The sequence below is a fragment of the Physella acuta genome, unplaced genomic scaffold, assembly GCF_028476545.2.
Source record: "Physella acuta isolate Inbredline_101_S28 unplaced genomic scaffold, ASM2847654v3 ptg000592l, whole genome shotgun sequence".
In the NCBI taxonomy this organism is placed as follows: Eukaryota; Metazoa; Mollusca; class Gastropoda; family Physidae; genus Physella; species Physella acuta.
This window is the reverse complement of record NW_026732111.1, coordinates 1,590,137-1,610,832: the sequence shown is the minus strand read 5'-3', so window position 1 is coordinate 1,610,832 and position 20,696 is coordinate 1,590,137. Positions and strand designations below refer to the sequence as shown.

Genomic DNA, 20,696 nt, shown 5'->3' with positions numbered 1-20,696 from the left:
CATATTACATTGTTTTGCTAGTCTCATAAGTCAATGTGATAGATAACAGGGGACAGAGACTTTTAGTTTAATGCCAATCCTTAGTCTCTTTTGCTTTGGACGGACTTGTTGCAAGAATTTATATTTCATTGAACATAATTAAACAGGTAAAATAAGAATAGCATGATGTATAATCGTTTAACGGTCGTTGATGCAGAGAGACAAGTGCAAATATCTGTAGATCTGAAGACACGTGCACTAGCACCTGTGCAAATATTTATGTACACCCTTCTACCCCCTCCACCTACCGTATGACGGCTGCAACACAGCAAAAAATTATCAAGGTGTGACTCGAGAGGTGCACGATTTATGTAGAAATGATTTTGTTTGCAGTTTATAACTAAATATAAAGATTTAAATACACATTTATATAGAAGGTAAAACAAAATGTAACGTACTTTGGTTATTTTTAAGATTTTAGGGATACTTTTCGTTGTGAATACTATATTTGAGGGTAGGGGCGTTGTCAAGAATTTTGTTCGCGAGTATTTGTAAGCAGATACGACTGTTGTCGATGTAGATACTTCAAGTGAGGATATTTTAGACGTGTTAACAATGTAAACTAATACCTCAGTTGGCTACTGCTTGTGTTTGAAAACATAAAATACATACTACGTATCGAAACTTGTCAAATGTTGTCTAATTGACTTAAACTGAACTGAAAATACAAACCATGCGATAAATAAAATGGCAACAAATCACATCGATAGTTTTACAAAATTGCCTTAAATTTTAAGACAGTCATTACCCTGTCTACGACACGCTTTTAATTATTTTTATTAAATAATTACCTATTACAGCGTTTAAAAGTGTTATTCTATGAAAATATTTCTATTATATATATATATATATATGTATATATATATATATATGTTACTTTATACATTACTTATTACACGACAGTATTTACATATTTTTTACACAAACCTACAATTATAAAAGGTAGAAAGGTGAAACTGAAAGTTATTAACGGGAAAATCCGCTATTATAAAAATACCTTCCTTCAGGTTATAAAGATGGCGACAACACAAGACACGTACTAGATCTGCTGTCTTGTCTTCAACTAAAACATTTAATTAAGGTAACACGCACAAAAATTAAACACACTATCTTATTATATATTTATCTGTAGTAGGTGCCATCTTAATGCTTTCACAACTATTGAAAGAAAGAGAAATTCAAGTACATTTTAAAATTATTTTTAAAAAATATTACGCTTCATAAAAAATGTATTAGACTAGTAGTATTATATTTTTAATAAATAAAACATACACTTTTCTACATACTTTGTACCTTTATGGTTATCAGTAATGTATACATATTTTTTAATGGTATGTAAATTATATTTTTACACTTACTTCAAGGATAACTGCAGGAAATTTTACAGCTAGATCTAGATCTAAAATCCTTCTACAAACTGCTACGCTGCTCATGAAACCGAAATAACTGAACGGGAAATCCCGGTATTAACTAAAGAGTTGACGTCACGTTCCAAGGGACAGAACAGTCGCTTTCACATTCGCCTGACCCAAACACTTTAAGGTAATTCACAATATACAGGGGCTTAACTGTCATACCGCAATACGGGTGTAGAGGGGTGGGGGGGGGGGGCGTATTCCGAAAAAAACAACAAATATATTTTACACCTTTTTTAAACATATCTACTACAGCAGTGGTTGTTCTACATTATGTAGCACACACTGTCGCTTAGAGAATAATCTAGATTAGTTTTTGTGTGAAAGTTTGGCAAACCTTCTAATCATTTACATAACTTATCACTCCGCTTTAAATAGTATAATAGGGGAGTACAAAACAAATTAAAAAGCAATTTCTTCACTTAATTGTTAGTAAAATAAGGAATACTAAAGACTGACACAGACATAAACAATGATATTTTATATATCTTTTAGTTAGTGAGAACAAATTTTATTATAGAAAGCAAATTAATTATTATTTTTTTTAAACGGCCAATGTGAAAAAAGGCATACATGCCTATTGCTTTTACCTTTATTGAATACATTATTTTCTTATTTACAATATATTTAAAAGCTTGTTGTTACGTTTTTAAATCTTTGTTTATTTGTTTAAACTGTATCAACTATCTTTCGTATTTTCTCTCTATGAGTGCCATGAAAACAATCAATTTTCCAACTACCAGCTAAAAGCATTAAGTTTGTTGGTCTTGTCATATTTTAAGACGGTACAAATCAACAATTAGTCCCCGGGTCGATGTTTTATCGTAAACTCCAATAGTTGATGTGCTATTATGAACCCCAACAGTCGATGTTTTATTGTGAACCCCAACAGTTGATGTTTTATTATGAACAGTCTAAAAGCGTATCATACATTAGGGATAGTTAAGGTGGATGCTAGGTTGAGTCGTTTATTTCAAAAGAAAACACTTTCTACACCTAGGAATACAGAGCATACAAAACAGAGGAATTATGTTAATAAGTTAAATAAGACATTGACTGTCGAAGTTTATGTATGATTTATTACATTGAGATATTCCATTATAAATTCACTGACTTAAGAAAACCTACGTTTAATTATATTATTTTGCATGTTACAGTTTACATTGAGACATTTGATCAGATATTCTAAAACTAAAAATTAAAAGATCATTTTAATTACACCATTTTCTACGTCGCAGTTTACATTGAGATACTCTATCGAAAATACAATGAGGTAAGAAACTTTTAATTATATACTTTTGTATTTATGCACTACCCTGCACACAAACATTAAAATTAGATCCGTACTTTGAACACCAACCTAGTTACACACAAAAAGGAAAAATGTTGTTCACAAGTTTGTAGAAATGTGTTATGTTATTTTTATTTTTTTGCCTACACTATAGTCTACACATTGTCTATGTACATTTTAATGAGATTATAGGGTCACAAATATTGATAATTAATAGCTGATGTATTTATAAAGAGTATATTTAAAGGAAACAATTACATTAAATTAGTTTATATTTTCACACAGATGGCCGCATCGATTCCTATAAAGGAGCAATTAGCTCAATTGTTGAAAAATCTGGACGAGATGAATAGTTTGTTGAAAAATAATTTAAGTGACTTCGATCAACAGGTAAGCACATCTCATAGTACGATATATTCACAAAACATTAACTTATCTAGAACATTATTAAGCTACTTAAAAAATACAAACGCCTAAGCCTGTTACTAAGAGCTATTTATTATTTGTGTTGATTTTCTCTCATCATAACTGACACTGAATTTCAGGTATATAGTTGTTTTTAAATTTGGACTTATTTTTTCTGCAAATTACAGTATGTCGCGAAAACGCGACATCGGGCACTTACGGACCGAACAGTATTTTTTTTTACTATTTTTACTGTCACGTGTTTCTCTAAATATCCACGCACAAACAATAGAATATAACAAACTAAACATACGGACATGCAAGGAGATGTAGAATCACTTGCAAAATGTACTTTATTAGCTCAGGCATAGAGTTACATAACTCTGCTGCACCTGCTCACTGTCTAACTCTTATGAATGGGTATTTCGAAGCCTTGCTGTCGTAGTTCTACTACACTTCAGTAACACACTACATATGAAAGGACTTCCTTCAATGTGTAGAGCCTTAGTTGTCCCCGGTTACGTCATTTTCGTGAACTCTTATTGAAGGTCAACTAATAAAGACGCATATTTCTGACAGTGTTCAGCAATTGTATATTCGTACATGCTCAATGCAGCTGATGTGGGTACTTAGTGTCACTGCTGTGGGTACTCAGTGCCACCGGTGTGGGTACTCACTGCTATTGTTGATGGTACCCTATGTTTCCGATTCGTGCTACGGCTATTAAGCTCGACTGATTCTGCTATTGATTACCAATGACAGTGCTGTAGCTACATATTGCCACTGGTATGTGTACTCAATGCTGAAACAGTGGGTACTGAGTGTTGAAGCCATGTGTACTGAGTGCTGAAGCTGTGGGTACTCACTGTTGAAGCTGTGGGCACTCAGTGTTACTGCAGTTGGTTCTTGTTGTCACTGCTGTGGGTACTCAGCGCTGGAGCTGTTGGTAATCGATAACGTTGATGTGGGTACTCAGCCTTAGCAGTGGGTACTCTGTATCACTGTTGAGTGCTTAGTGCTCAAACTGTGGTTGCTCAGTGTCACTGATGTTGGTACTCAGTGCTGGAGATGTGGGTACTCAATACCACTGCAGTCGGTACTAAATGCCAGTACAATGCCACTAATGTGGGTATTCAATAGCACTGCAAAGGGTATGTTTGTCAGTATTCAACCTTACTGTGTTTATTACGGGGTGTAAGTCTTTGTTCAGTGTTATTATTGTCAAGGTCACTGTAAAGACCTTTCTTTGGTGGTATCCAGGATAGTGGTCCACCACCTCACTTCCTGTTGTCTAGTATGTTTTTTATGTTCTCCTAATATTTTACAATATTATTTCAAAGCTAAATTCGTTATATTGTACCCAGCAACATGATCACATTATCCCAGCATCGTTTTCTCTCCATATGCGAATGTCAATGAAACATGTGAACTCTACTTCACCTACCACATGGACCGTAACTTTCTAAAGTGCACATGTATATATAGACAAAGACTATATTGTATATCTTTAACTTATTTATAATCTTACTTGAATAAATGACAGCTTGGCGATGCATCGTGTTTCGTTATACCTGTTTGGCACCCAAGTTCCATTTTATGTCTTATTGCCGGATGTCGCGAAAACGCGACAAACCGTAATTAGCAGATAACTTCAAAAATCATTATCATATGTGATTTATACTGTTTACATACATAAAAGAGTGAATAATAAAGCTATTAGTATTTTTGTAGCAAAAAAGAATCACCTGTTTAGTAATAATAATCAATGTAATTAGGCTGAATTCACGAAGTGAAAAAAATTACGATGCAGCAGTAGGATAAATGTACCTATGCACAAATGATAAGCGATAAATCGGTATTAAAAGTTAATGCATATATTTTTGCTAATGGGTGATATGAAATTTTATTTTCCATCCACATTCCTTCTGTAAATAGATGTATACATGGTAGTGGAATTACTTTAAACACCCAATCCAAAAATGATGAATATTTTGAATTTAGATTTTTTTTTGCTTTAAATTAAATAGCACATTAATCTTTAAATATTTCAATCCACGTCTCTGTTATGTCATGTCTAGGTAAAACAAGCAACACTGGAATGGCTGGATAATCCATCAGAAGCGAAAATAGATTTTAAAGAAGTGGTTTCTATGGTAACAACAGTAAATACTGCCCTACTTGAACTTAAGCAAACGATTTCTGGTAATATTATAATATGTAATAGTGTATTACTTTTTGTTTTTATTTACTAAATTTGATTAATAATTTAGAACGATCAAAAACAATTGACAAATACAGTAAAGATAACGATACATCACTAAACTTTAATTATTATACATTTTGTCTTCATTGACTACGTCGTCCATTTAAAATAATTTCATCCTATGGATTGTAATATACATCGGTATATGTAAAAACTATTGTTTGTTTTCTAAAATTCAAAATATTCTTATTGGAATGATAACACATGGTTTAAAAGCCGTTTTAATATTTCGAATCCTTAAACCATATTTGTTCCACATGTCTAAAAGTTTCCTGCACCAAGTATCAAGCAATGGCTGCTGGAGATAAGACAACACAAGAGAATAAAAGTGTTGACTCTGTACACGATGCACATGATTTTGAACTTTCTATGGCAGGTAAAACTTTAACTTTACTTAGCGAAAAAAAACGAAATAATTGTAAATCGTAATTGTAATACGTACCATATATATATATATATATATATATATATATATATATATATATATATATATATATATATATATATATATATCAGTTCACCACTTCTTCATTGCATGCATTAGCATAATCCGTACCACGTTTAAAAGTAACTACTTTACTTTTGTCTTTAGTTTGACCTATTTTGATTATTTAGCCTTCACCTAGAATATGCTAACATAACTAATTTTGACAAGTTGCAGCTGATTTAAGTAACAATCTGGAGCAGAGAGTAGAACGTCTTGAAACAACGCTATCTTCACCGCAAAGTAGAAATAAAGAAAGTGTAGATGAATTGACAGAAATAAAACAATGGAGGGACACATATACAAAAGAACAAAATAATATGAAGGAAGAAATAAAACAATTGGCTCTAAAGGAAAAGCATAATTCTAAGCAATTCAGAAAGCAAATTAACGAACAACAAATTATAAGGGATGAGATGAACGAAGAAATGAAAAAATTGAATGAAATAAAACAATGAGGAAAACACTAATATTAGAACATAACACTATGGCGAAAAAACTTGAAGAATTGGCTCAGAAAGAAACAGACAATAAAGAAAAGACTCGAGAGCAAATAAAAGAAACCAAAACCAGAATAAATAAGTTAAATAAAGAAATTGAAACCCTCAAAGAAAAAGAATCAAACACAAGACAAGCACTAGATATCACGCATACAGAGTTGAATAAATTTGATATTATATTAAGCAAAATAAATCAAGAATTGGAAATTCACACAAATAAAAAAGAGATATTACAAAAAGAAATAAAAAGTCATTCTGATGTTATATCCAACTTGAGGGAAGAAGGAAAAAAAAACAAAAATACGGAAACCAAATTAGAAAAGTTAATGTCAATGGTTTGTACTTATTTAGTTTTTTGAACACATATGATATTTTATTAAATGGTTTAGTTGTTTGTTTTATATTAGTTAATAGCTACACATTTTAATAACTAAAAACTTGCTCTTTTGCACTGTGTTTCCATTTTATTTGTGAACATGATTGTATTATTCTACTTCTAGCAGTGTCACGTCAAAGATCTTACAACAAAGACTGATGCCCTTTGAAAGTTTAATTCAAAAGTTTAATCAAAACCTGGCTAGTAGACAGATAAACAAACAAAAGGTAAAGTGTTTAGTATCTAATGCGATTTTTCACATTGAGAGTCTACAAATCGCATGTATCTACGACATGCACTTGTGACAGAAGTATTGCTTGAGACTAATATAAATATATTAACAATAGAACAATAAAAATATAATCACTTTTTGTAGGTTCAAAAGTTTCTTTTTTTTCTGTTGTAAATTCGTAAAAAAATCAATTGTAAAGAAAAAGGGGTCGGCGTGGTTGAGTCAGAAAAAGCTCATGGTTGCTAAACCAAAATGACTCGAGTTCAAACCCTCGGGCAGATAGGGCTCGTTAGCTGGAGAGACAAATCCAAAATCCAACAACTGCTTCCTTGTATTTTGTTCTTGGTTGGACAAAGGCTATGGAAGCAAATCCAAAACGAAAAGCAGACTGAAACCGGAGTCAATGGCCTCAACGGCACATAACCAGTTGACACGTATCCTTAATTGTGATGGAGGCGTGGTCGAGTCGGCAAAAAGCTCATGGTTGATAAATTCGAAAAAAGTCTCGAGTTCAAACCCTCTGGCAGATAAGACTTGATCCCTTCAAACACTAGAAAGTAAGAACGAAGAAGAAGAAGAAGAAATTGTAAAAAAAAAAGGATACAATTTGTATAATGGCTTGATGCCATCTTTTATTTTTAGCTTGCAACCCTGGAAAATGATATTTTGAAATTGTCAAATGATCTAGATTCAATTAGTAAGTATGTTACGATAAACTCCTTTTACAATAATTACAAGCCATTGGTACCCGTTAAACGTGAGATATAGGCCTATATTTTTTAAATGGTATAATTGGTTGAGAATATATTGCTTTATATATATATATATATATATATATATATATATATATATATATATATATATATTTATATATATATATATATATATATATATATATATATATATATATATATATATATATATATATATATATATATATAAAGCAATGAATGTCTGTGTTTGTCCGTCTGTTTATCTTCTATGCATTACAACATCTTTCATCCAATCTACATGAAACTTTGGGAAGTTGTTGAGAGGGAGGCAACTGTGAAAATAAATTTTCAAATTTACAGAAATGGCGCCCCGGTAGCGCGCGGTTTTATTTTTCTCTATTTACGGTATATAAAAATAAAAGTCGAATGCGGTTTGACAACGTTCATCTGATCGCCATGTATCTTTGTGGAGGTGGGGGGGGGGGGATATGGGAGAAGGTTTCTGCTAATTTTGGCGCCCTGGGTTATCATGTTAGCACCATGGTGCCTACGTTATTTTTAAATAGCCAGGGGCCGTAAGCAACGCCCCTGCGGTAGAGTAATCAGGTGTTCTCGTGAGCGCCCTCTACGTCCCCGACACTTAGGAGGTCAGTGATAAAAGGTGATATTACGGTGAATGATTAAAGTACACTCAAGGCTTTCATACAGCACGCTGGGCGATAGTGTAGGTAAACTCGTGTCTCGATAAATATGATGAAAGCGCAGGCATTGTTTACACTTAAATAACTCAGTTTTAACAAACAAGGTAAGACGTCTAAAAATATACGATTGGTAAATCAGTCATGAAATGCTACTAATATATCGTCAGATTTTTGTGTGTCTTTTATGCATTGCTACACTTTTCGTCAGATCGCCATGAAACTTTGGGAAGATGTTGATAATACTCCTGGTGAGGTTTCTGCGTTTTAAAACGTTTTAAGTAGGGCTATTGTCGAGTGAAAACATAATAAGTGTCTGGGAACGAGAACAAAAATTAAAACAGGAATAAAGAGACGTACACACAGACACACACAAAGACACACATACATAGAAAAAAGACATCGTTACACACAACACAAATATTGGCATATGGGTCATTCGTAAATGACGTCACGATTTTTTGGACGATTTTTACCTCCCCCCTCCCCTCCGTCACACGTCGTCACAAAAAGCCAGACACCCCCTACAGTGACGTCACACCTCAGCCTACAACACCCCTCAGAATTGCAGTTGAATTTTTTTTAAAACATCGATATTTTTTTCTAAAATCTTGCCTGAACTCTGTAAAAATAGATTATTTTAATCAAATCCTATTACAATTTATTAAAACAGTTTTCTAAAACGCGAAATAGTATCTAAAATTCGTTTTTTATTATTGCTTTTTTAAAATGCAAAAATGTGACGTCGCACCATGTGACCCCCCCCCCCCCCCCCTCCTCCCCCTCATCACACACCGTCACAAAATTACGGACCCCCCTCCCGGGGTGACGTCATTTATGGACGACCCCATAACAAACACACAAACAAAACGTATGTTTCAACATATTATACAATCTTGTAAGTTTATCTGTTAAGGGTTAATACAAGAAATTAAAAAAAAAGGTTCGTAATCGTTAGGCGATCGAATGATATTCCCCTTTTTTCTAACTCTCTTTGTCGCCCCACTCCCATCAAGTTTTATCCAACGATTACTTAATTACTTAAAATGAGACTTGTATACTACATAAGTGTATAAATATGAGTGTATCCCTTTCTTTAATGTCAATGATAACGGATGTTAAAAACCCAGGACAAGACATCAAAAGCAACTCTGCTGTGACTTTAACTCTACAAGATGAAGGGAAGAAAAATGTGGCCCATACTACAGACCTTTTAGTAGCTTTAACTACAAAGGTATCCTCTTTACTTTCTCGTATATACGAAGTAGGCTATAGAGAAAGTATTGTAATCGTGCAAAAAAAATCGAGATTTTTGCTAATCTCGACGTTTTACACCTCCTTGAGTCGGAAAAACATAGTTTTGCAATCTTGTCCGTATGTCTGTGTGTGTGTGTGTGTATGTGTGTGTGTGTGTGTAAACACGATAATTTGAGTACCGTTACAGCTAAGTTGATGAAATTTCATATATAAGTATTTTATCAAAATCATAGATCCGTATCAACTTTTGAGCGATTTCCTATAATCGAAAGTGATACTTTTTTTACCTTTAATTTTTCAAAAGCCTATAACTTGAGTACTATTTCAGATAGATAAATAAAATTTAACATGTAAGTAATCTAATTCTCTACCTTCTATCAAATTTTGACTTATTTCCGTTTACCTGAAGTAGTAATTTACGCTATTTCCAATTTCTCAAAAAGCGCATGTAAATTTATAAAATACTTATAATATTGCGCACATCTTCATTTGGCGTTCACTTGGTGTGCAATTCTTTTTTCATGAGATTTTATTCTACTTTAAAAAGTATTTAAAATGGATTAAAAATCATGTCTATATCCCGAGTTCCCATCCCTTGTTGTTTTATATAAGAACTAGCCATCGGTACCCGTTTCACGTGAATTATAAGCCTATATTATTATATTTTAAAATGTTGTACTTGTTTGAGAAAAATAATTTATGAAATAGTTATTGGTCAAAACGCAATGTGCTTTACTACATGCCGAACGATATTAGTGACAAAGCAAAGAAATAACTAATTAGCTAAAAATCCGACACATTTAACATCACACATGCACACACTGATTAAGTGACTTAAATTATTCCTTTAAAAATTTGGCTATTCAATGGTCAGTATGTTGTTTTAAGTAATTTGTATTAGTTTTACCGATAAAATTGTATATATTTCATAGCGTACGTCTCAATAAATAGATCTATAGATCTAGATCTAAATCAAATTTGAATGAAGTAGTTCCTCTCTTTATAGTCTAAAATCGGAAGATTCACATATAAAAAAAAACTAAAAAAAAAAGTTTGACCTGGTGTGTCTCGATCCCGCGCCTACTGAGTGTTTTAATTACACTATCATATCAGCTATTTAGGCACCGTATAATATATTTCTATAAAATATATTTACACCGGTGTCAGATAATGGAATCTTCTTTAAAAAAAAGGGGTGTTAGGTTACTGGAAGTTAACTAAATACACACATGGCTGGCTAATGTCAAAGCTAACTCTGTCCCTAACCCCAACTCTGGTCCTACCATACGCCTAACCCTAATTTCTAACCATAAAATTAGTCGAGATTACAATACTACTAACAACCCAACACCCCTTTTTTAAAGAAAATTCCATTATCGGACACCGGTATCTATAATCATTCGAGTCTCAATCTAGATCTTAGCGACTTAGCTTCTACGTCTAGTTTTTGCGTAGATTTAGATCTAGTCTAGATCTAGATTCTCTAGATCTAGAATCCAAAAGATAAAATAAATTTTATAAGTTTAGGTCGGAAAAATTGTATTGTATACATTTCATAGCGTACGTAGATCTATATCTAAATCAAATTTGAATGAAATAGTTCATTTCTTTTTATTCTAAGCTCGGCAGATGACGTCATTAGTTAATGTATAAACATTAGTGAAGTCATTGTATCATGGGTTCTTTTTCACAACTATAAACGCTTTTCCTGTTGCATAACTAAAACTGTTTTTCTACATTCGATTATGCCTTTATTTTTTATTTTCGTTCTTTAAATAAAATGGTGGTTATACATTTAAAACATCTACCATATTATTTTTAACCAAAGTCCGTATCAAGTTCTCCATATATCGCTGCAGATTCTGATGTGATATCCGGCGAAAATATTTTGCAGACAGAGAGAGAGAGAGAGAGAGAGAGAGAGAGAGAGAGAGAGAGAGAGAGAGAGAGAGAGAAGTGCGCACACGGTCTTTTATATATTAGGATATTCGAGAAAGTTTAGGGGAGATCACTCCCGGTTTATTATCAGTTATGATTGACATATTCCTTTCTTTATTTGGCAACTGATGATCTTTTTGAACCTTGTTAAAATAATGTGAACTAGTATTTGGACCAATTTAATTGTGTTTTGAATGCAATTTAAATAAAAATAAGGCGTTAACTATTTTAAGAATGTAAGACATTCATGTTTTACATGAGTGAATTTTTGTACGAACACAATTTCTGATACAATAACTTGTAAATTTTACATACATTTTAGGTTGAAACTCGAGAAAGCGAGCTTGTAAAGCTGTTGAAAGATTTTAAGTCTATCGGTATGTTAAATAGTAAACATAAACATAATTGTGAACAGACACTTGTGCAAATGTTCATGATTAAACTCTGACATTTACTTTCCAACAGAGACCCGTGTATGTCAGCCTAACATCTGTCAAATTCACCTGGCTAACAACATACCTGTAACTACTGGATCAATTCTTTCAACATTTTATAACGTGTGGGAATCTTACGGCAGCCATTTTAATAGAACAACAGGAAAACTTGTAGCCCCAGATGATGGTTTATATCTTGTGATTGTAACGCTGCAGGAAAGTGAGGCGAAACTGATTGAAATTGATTTGTACAAGGGTGATAGATATTGTAAGGGCTTTCTTGTCAACTCTGCTAACACATCTACCGCTGGATCAACTGTTGTTGACATGATGAAAGGCGAAGAACTTTATTTTAAAGTGGAGAAAGCTGGTGATGGTGCTAAGTTACAAGGAGGAAGTGGTTTCACTATACTTAGATTATAAATTTAATCATGCTTATGAAATAATTAGTTTATCATTTAATTCACGCCGAATATTTTCGATTGTTTTTGATTATCCAATGTGCCTATATTATATGTACATATCGTTTCAATATATAGGTTTCGCTTTTTCTGGCAGTCATATTATAGAGAAATATGTGAACACACTGAATTATAATCTACACTGCAATATTTTTTAAAGCAAACGGTTTTACTTCTTTTTCGGTTGCATTTTAAAATACAACAATTAAACATACAAATTGTTTGTGTTTGAGTGTTATAACATAAATTAATGTTAATACAATATAAAGTAGCTATGCTTCGCATGACATTGTGAAATGAACATATACATCATAAACTATTATGTCTTGTCAACTGAGTTAGGTTTATGTAATACTAGGCATACTGCCTAACCTTGCTTAGGTGTTAAGCAAAGTATTTTGACACAAATGTAAAAATAAAGTCTGCATATATGAAAATGTTTTCTTACATAGGTGCCGGTATGTTGAGGACAGACAAAGGTAGTATTAAAAAAGGACGTGTGTTCTTGTGTATAAAACTTACTAGTCTTATTTCTTACTTACACATTAAATAATTATCAAAAATTAAATCTCTAAATATATAATTGTAAATGAAAGTATGTGAGTGTGTGTGTATGTACGTGAGTGTGCTTGTTTGTCCTTTTTGCATTACTACAATTTTCAATAATTATAAAGAATATTAAATTGTAAATATAAAAGAAGTTACTTCTGCTTAAAAAAATATTAACTTGGTTCTTTTCCTTGGCCTATAAACAATTCTAAGATGAGCTTGCAAATCATGAGTAATACCCTAAAATAATTAGGCTAAGTTTCGTCAAACAAGTTAATAAAAAGGCGATTGGTAATCTATCTACACATACAAACATGAACATGTTTTGTTTGCTTGTGTCTTTACTTGTCTAAATTATTCAGTCTGGCAAGTTGTTGAGAACAGGGCCTACTCTTTTGGAGGTGTCTGCGAAATTTTTTTTCGAATTGGCGGCGCACCAGTTTTGTGCGATTAGTCGCTCCCGGATTCCATCCTAACCACTATAACCCCATAGTTCGATTTAAACAGTGAGATTAACTATGGCTACGTTGGGCTACTATGACATTTCAAGTTTTCCGTCATGACGCCTAAACGACCGCCTAGGTGTGCTCTGTCTCACTGCTACATAGGGTGGTCAACTTACTCACAAGGCTTTCATACAGGACCCCTGGGGAGTCTGGCGTTAGCTGGCAAAAACAGGCACCATGACAACTAAGATCCGAGAAACAAAGCGCCAGACTTGTTAATATTTATATATCGCAGTTTTAAAGAAACAGGCATGCGTCTAAAAATACACAATCGGTAACGCATGGATGAAATAATGTTAAAGTATCGTGTCGGCCCGCGGTAATGTGCGTGAAGGATACGCTAGTTCTATGTAAATATCTAGGTAATATCAATATGAACTGTTTGCAACAAATCTAAGTGAGTGAACATTAATTGTCGTGATAACTCTTTGACTAGTGGAAACCGTTATTTTCGGAATTTTCCGTTTAGCAATTTTAGTTTGACATACAGACTATCGAGATCTGCAAAAAACAAACACAATTACAACCATTAAATTGACAAAACTATAGGTACTTAAGTACGAACTGATTTTAAAATTAAATTATAAATAAGGGCATTTTTACTAGAAGTAAATATTTCTGACAAATATCATCAATGTCAAATAAAATATGTCAGAATCTGAATTTCAAAGAATAAAATATGCCTTGCACACCATTTCTTACAATGTTTATGTGTGTGTATGTATGTATGTGTGTGTGTGTGTGTGTGTGTGTGTATATGGCTGTTAGTGTACAGCCAGGATGTAACTCAATAAACAGACAATTAAAGTTTTTATCGAGAAAACTATAAAGTTACATGCAGTATAATAAAAATATATTTTAACATATTTTCCAATGCATAACTTGGATTTATATTTTGTACACACCATACACATATTCGTATTCGTATTGTCCATTTAACTTATTCTATCAATTAGTTCGTTGGTTTCTTCAAAATAATCTGATTTTAATTACATATTTAACAAGAACGTTATTTTTCATTTTTAACAAACGAAACTTATATTTTTTTAAAGTGCAAATGATATTTTCCGTGTTTATCCCTGCTCTGGTACCACTGGGTCAATATGACCCCAAGCCCTCTTTGGACCAGACTATTTTGAATACTACCAGGATTAATGACCTCACCTGCCATGTATTTTTTTGTAAGACCTTCCTAAGTACGTTACACATGTTTGATAGTTTTTAAGTATTACTGATTATTTATTATTTGTTTTTACTTTCCCTTGGGGTCATATTGACCCCATAGTACCGTCAATGTGACGAAAGTATTTTCTTATCATTTACAGATTTTCAATGCATAATAACATGGCCACACGAAATAGATTTTCTGCAGATGCAGTTCTGCAGTTATTAGATGATCTAAGTGACATAGATAGTGAAAACAAGGACATAGAAAATGATTTGAGCTGGGATGAAAGTGACAATGAACCAAGTAGAGAAGAACCAGATGTCACCAGTGAAGTTAGCGCTAATGAATACGAATCAGAAAATGAATCGGACAATTATGACACTCAAGATATTCTTGGAAAAGACGGTTATTTGTGGTCACAAAAGCCGAAAATTCTCCGAAGAACACCGATGCGAAATATCGTTACACAGAAGCCAGGTCCAAAAGGGAATGGGTGTCAGTTACATTAGAAACGCTGGATTTTTGTACCAAACCAACGTTGTAGAAATACGAGCACTTATAGGCATCCTACTCTTCTTGGGTGCCACAAAAAACTCCAAGGAAAGTACTGCAAGTATTCGGTCGAACGATGGTACTGGCAAGCCAATTTGCATATCAGCGATGAGTCAAAAACGGTTTTTAACCAACTCTCTGTGACCGCTCCACTCTCCCCCACCCTCCCCTCCCCCACCCCCAATCTGCAGATTATCACTTAGTGAGGACATCAGCCGACAGTAATGACTGGACAAAAGACCTCGCTCTGGCTTAATCTAATCATTCCGTGGTTCCTGTCCTCTTAATCATGTTGGGGCTGTTAGAGCGTTAATCACGGATAATCATGGGATAGAGTTAATCATGGATAATCGTGTGATAGATTTAATTGTGAAACATCATCTGATAGATTTAAGTATGAAACATCATCTGATAGATTTAATTGTGAAACATCATCTGATAGATTTAATTATGAAACATTATCTGATAGATTTAATTGTGAAACATCATCTGATAGATTTAATTATGAAACATTATCTGATAGATTTAATTATGAAACATCATCTGATAGATTTAATTATGAAACATTATCTGATAGATTTAATTATGAAACATCATCTGATAGATTTAATTATGAAACATTATCTGATAGATTTAATTATGAAACATCATCTGATAGATTTAATTATGAAACATCATCTGATAGATTTAATTATGAAACATCATCTGATAGATTTAATTATGAAACATCATCTGATAGATTTAATTATGACAATTCCACAACGAGGGCCCAGCGAAGAGCTAACGACAAGTTGGCGTGTGTTCGCGACATATTCGGCAAATTTGTCAAAGCTTGTGAAGCAAACTACACCCCAGGAACTGGGTGCACAGTGGATGAATCTCTCCTTGCATTCAGAGGAAGATGTAGTTTCAAGCAATATATACCAAATAAACCAAGTAAATACGGCATCAAGATATATGTATTGGCTGATAGCAAAACGTTCTACTCGGTTTCTTAAAAAATTTATATGGGAGCTGGTACTCATGCACCAGGGATGCAAGTTCCAACCAAAGCAGTCTTGGATTTGGTACCCACAATTTCTGGAACAAACAGAAACATTGCAACCGATAACTATTACACATCAATTGATTTGGCCAATGAACTAAAATCCAGGAATCTCACATTAGTTGGCACTATGAAAAAGAACAAAGCTTGCATTCCACCGTCATTTTTTATGAAAGCAGCAGAAGGAACAGTTCAATACGCCTTTGATCATGCAAACGATTACACTCTCTTGTCTATTGTTCCAAAGAAGAACAAGAGAGTTGTATTTCTTTCCACCATGCATTCACAAAAATCGACTGATGCAGCTACTGGGAAAGAAGAAATAAATGTATTTTACAACCAAGAAAAAGGTGGTGTAGACAGCCATGATCAAATGTGCAGCTTTTATACCACGGCAAGAAAAACAAATTGTTGGCCAATGAGGGTATTTTATGGAATGATTGATAGTGCTGCCTTGAACGCATTTGTTATTTTTACTGAAAATGTGCCCAACTTTGGAGAACGTACGAAAAACAAACGACAGGCATTCTTGAAGAAACTGGCCATCGCTTTGATTACACCACATGCACATCAACGATTGGAGATAAAGCAGACGCCAAAAGATGTCAAACAGATCATCCATACCTGCGGCATTGTGAAGGTACCAACACAAACAGCAAGCACCACATAACCTCATTCAGGACGCAAGAGATGTTATATTTGTCCCAGATCTTGTGACAAGAAAACCAAACTAGTCTGTAATGAGTGAAATCAGTTTGTGTGTGAAGAACATACCAAGCGAGTTTGCAACCAATGCCAGCAATGACATTTTTCCTACATCGCGTTGAAAAAACCTAAATATTGTCTACAAAACATGAATACATATTTATCCACATGTATTAACACATTGTAGTATTATAAGTAAGCAAAAATTAAATAAATGTAGCAGGTAACAAAGACAACTTGTCTATTCTCTGATCCTGACATATACATTTACACTCTGATTACCCAGCACCCTTATACATGCGTCGAATAGCAAATAATATTACAGTTGCGGATGGAAGTTGTTTAACTTATACTAATTAAAATGTGTTCATTTATATAATATGAAGACGTGTCAGACTAGGTTATAAATAGTAGGCATTATGTAGACTGTGTTAAAAGGCATATTTTTAAAACCACTCATTTTTTAAAATTTTGTTTAGATGCCTCCTAGAATTCAGATCAAGCTTGTTAGAGAACATGTGGAATATTTGGAGGAACAGATACGAGTTATGCCCTTGAAATTATAGAAACGTGTATGAAATCAGTCCTTTTTTGATTGAAAGATGAAATCAGGTTGTTCTTGGAAGTGCAAGAGAAACAGGACCTTTTGATATACTTTAAGGACAACGAGGGGTTGGAGAGAGTCTCATTCCTAGCAGATATATTCTAACATCAACATAAGCTTAACCTGAAGTTTCAGGAAAAATGAACGAATATTATCTCTTTTCATGATAATCGCGGGTCATTTTTATCAAAGCTGCAAAATTGGCAAGAAAAATAAACCTTGGAAATATTGCAGTGTGGTAGATGAATCTGAATGTGAAAGAAATAAAAAATTGTAACAGGATTCTAGGCATTTTTTTTAATATCTTGAAAACGAACTGCAACGTTATTTTCCCCTGAGCTGAAAGAAGTAGAATCTGCATTTTCTGCTTCCCTTAATGTTGCCAACATTCTTCATAAATTAAAAGATTAAATCTTGGATATGCGGAATGATTCCGCGTAACTTACCGTGTTAAACACAACTTTGGTATAGTATGCACCTTTTACACGACAACGTTAAACTGTCTTTCGAGTTTTAGTTCCTTTTTTATCTAAACCTACATATATTCGTGAGAATTGACTTTCAAAACTTCTCCAATGAAAACAAAACAAAGAAAGAAATTAAATAGTGATAATAACGTGAGGTTGGCATTAACAAAAACTCAACGGCAAACGTTAAGGCTAGACATTAGCATGCAATTTCATTCATGGTATTAAACAAGTTATCAAAAATAATTCATATTGAAAGTCTAATTAAAAATCTTATTTTAGTGCTTATTAATTCCTTACTAATATTGACTTTTTAATTCTATGGGAGTCGCGGGTGACTTACTTTTCATAAAAAGGGGTCGCCACCAGAGTTTCTTCCAGGCATCTCTTCGGGGGGGGGGGGGGGGGGGATAACACCCCCCCCCCCCCACCCCAACCAAACGGAATTTATATAGAAAATACATATTTGTATCACATCACGGGCTACATGAACATAACCTGTTATATGTGTATTGACATCTAAGAATATTCAAGATAAATCTGCCGAGCTAACCCTACCCTATCACATATTGATTACACAGGAAGAAGAGGGAAGTTGGACTGTAAGCTAACAAAAATATATATAACACAATTTTAAGATACATATTTATACATACATGCATATATATATATATGTATATATATATATATATATATATATATATATATATATATATATATATATATATATATATATATATATAGAGAGAGAGAGAGAGAGAGAGAGAGAGTGAAAGAGAGATAGTTATAAGTGTTGAGTGTTAATTTACTAATTCAATAATACTGAATATAAGAAAATAGTGGTTTTTTTAATACAGAAAAATTGTAATCTATTGTTTTTCAATTGAATGAATTTGATTATCAAAATAACAGTTATTTGCAGTATTACAAAACATCTTTTTTTTCATTTACAAATTCATAATTAGGATTAGTATTTTAAATAGATAGAGTAAATATTAATTTTGTATAGAAAACATATTCAGGCATTCGTTTTGTTTTTAAAGTTCATTTGATTTGTGTCAAAGTTCTAGATCTTAATTACATTTTCAATAAGAAAAACACGTTCATCTTTAACACATAAAATGTAGGTATGCAAATTTAACTAAATATTTTGACCATAAACCTAGCGCTTACATACCATGAAGATGGTGATGGCGTTGAATTAGATGGGACTGTTTAATTATGGCTTAACAAATTAAATAACATATAAAACATTAAAGTTTCTTTTAAAACATGTAGTCTACACACATAGTTAGTTATTAGCGTGTTTAACATGGTGGCTAAACATTTTAATTTTTTTGCGAATTTACCATCTACCTTGTTTTGTGTTGTACTTCTATAAACTAACGATAGTAAAACTACTGAGGCAGGATAATGTTGCGCCTTGATCTGCGTGAGACACTTTAAGGTAAAGTTTTTGACCTTTCTTCATGTCAACAACCACTGACCCAGCAGCGCTAGTGTCGGCACATTTCACTTCTATAGACATACACCACCTGCCTCCAGCCATCACGCCAACTGTAATCCGTTTATCTTCACTTTCATTTAGAGTCAAACAGACAAGATATAAACCATCATGTGGTGATACAAATTTTCCTGTTGTTTGATTAAAATGTTGACCGTTATATTCACGTACTTTAACAAATGTTGAAATATTTGATCCAGTACTGACAGGTGTGGGATCATCAAGCTGTACATGACAAACATATCTGTTACACACACGTGACTCTGTTGATTAGAAAACATATGTATGATTTACATGTTCAATTTCACGAATGATGTCTTCCATTTATGACGTCCACAAAAATGTGGAATTTTAATTTTTTTAAATTGAAGATGTTGTAGACCGAACATTGTAATGTCATTTGTGTCTGTCTAGCTATTAACGAATAAATGGGTTAGGCTAATCAAAGTGGCGTCATTATATTACTCTAACACAAGTTAACGCTACACATGTTTCCATAACAAACCACCTTCCCCCCCCCCTTTAGTTCTAGTCACGCTGACCGTGAGCCCTACACACCTGACCAAGCGAGCATATTATACACGTGCTGTTGTTTAAATATTTATCTGTAATGTATAGTTTTTTTACTTGAAGAAAAATCACTAGATCTACGTCGTCTTAGGCTTTTACAATTAATGATGTAGGGCTATTATGATTTAATTACACAATCAATCAGAGCAAAATCTTATTGTTTTTCAAAGTTAAGCTTTAATAGTTTGAAATGTTTGAAAATAAACTTGAAATACCGTGAAGTATTTTAGATAATTACCCCTTCCCCCTCCCGATAATAAAAAATATCCGCTTATTTTCCTAGGCTGGAGATATTAAGTTACATTTTGACTACATTTATTTACCCGTTTGCTAAAATGTATTTTGTTGTTAAATTCAACAATTAAACATTGATAATGTCCCGACCCCCCCCCCCTATCCACTCCTCATGCGTTTATAAAAGTAAATTGTATTCGGAACCCCCCCCCCCAATGTTGACGTCATGAACGGATGATCCCCGTGCTCTGCCTATTTGATCCATAATATGTGCATTGTCGTATCA

The 20,696-nt window shown here is 33.3% G+C and overlaps 3 protein-coding genes across 5 annotated transcripts in view; 2 read left to right on the top strand and 1 right to left on the bottom strand.

Annotated features, from left to right (window-relative positions):
* LOC131947386 (uncharacterized) overlaps window positions 1–1,488 on the bottom strand; it is a 48,003-nt gene extending 46,515 nt beyond the window's left edge. Inside the window, exon 1 of the mRNA XM_059308595.1 lies at window positions 1,398–1,488. Coding sequence (XP_059164578.1) covers window positions 1,398–1,472 — 75 coding nt within the window. The 5' untranslated portion in view covers window positions 1,473–1,488. The remainder of the gene's footprint in view (window positions 1–1,397) is intronic.
* The window catches only part of LOC131947380 (early endosome antigen 1), a 222,188-nt gene extending 209,099 nt beyond the window's left edge, over window positions 1–13,089 (top strand). For 2 of the 3 annotated variants that reach the window (XM_059308584.1, XM_059308583.1), the window contains exons 5-8: window positions 7,648–7,702; window positions 9,547–9,650; window positions 11,934–11,988; window positions 12,077–13,088. In XM_059308584.1, coding sequence (XP_059164567.1) covers window positions 7,648–7,702; window positions 9,547–9,650; window positions 11,934–11,988; window positions 12,077–12,468 — 606 coding nt within the window. In that variant the 3' untranslated portion in view covers window positions 12,469–13,088. Of the gene's footprint in view, window positions 1–7,647; window positions 7,703–9,546; window positions 9,651–11,933; window positions 11,989–12,076 lie in introns of all 3 variants that reach the window. The other variant, XM_059308582.1, reaches the window with a different exon arrangement.
* LOC131947400 (uncharacterized) lies at window positions 1,442–6,732 on the top strand. Its single transcript, XM_059308615.1, has 6 exons — window positions 1,442–1,581; window positions 2,612–2,727; window positions 3,031–3,135; window positions 5,229–5,352; window positions 5,682–5,789; window positions 6,075–6,732. Exons 3-6 carry the CDS (start codon window positions 3,031–3,033, stop codon window positions 6,353–6,355), a joined length of 618 nt encoding a protein of 205 aa, XP_059164598.1. The 5' UTR covers window positions 1,442–1,581; window positions 2,612–2,727; the 3' UTR covers window positions 6,356–6,732.
* Window positions 13,090–20,696: the final 7,607 nt, after the last annotated feature.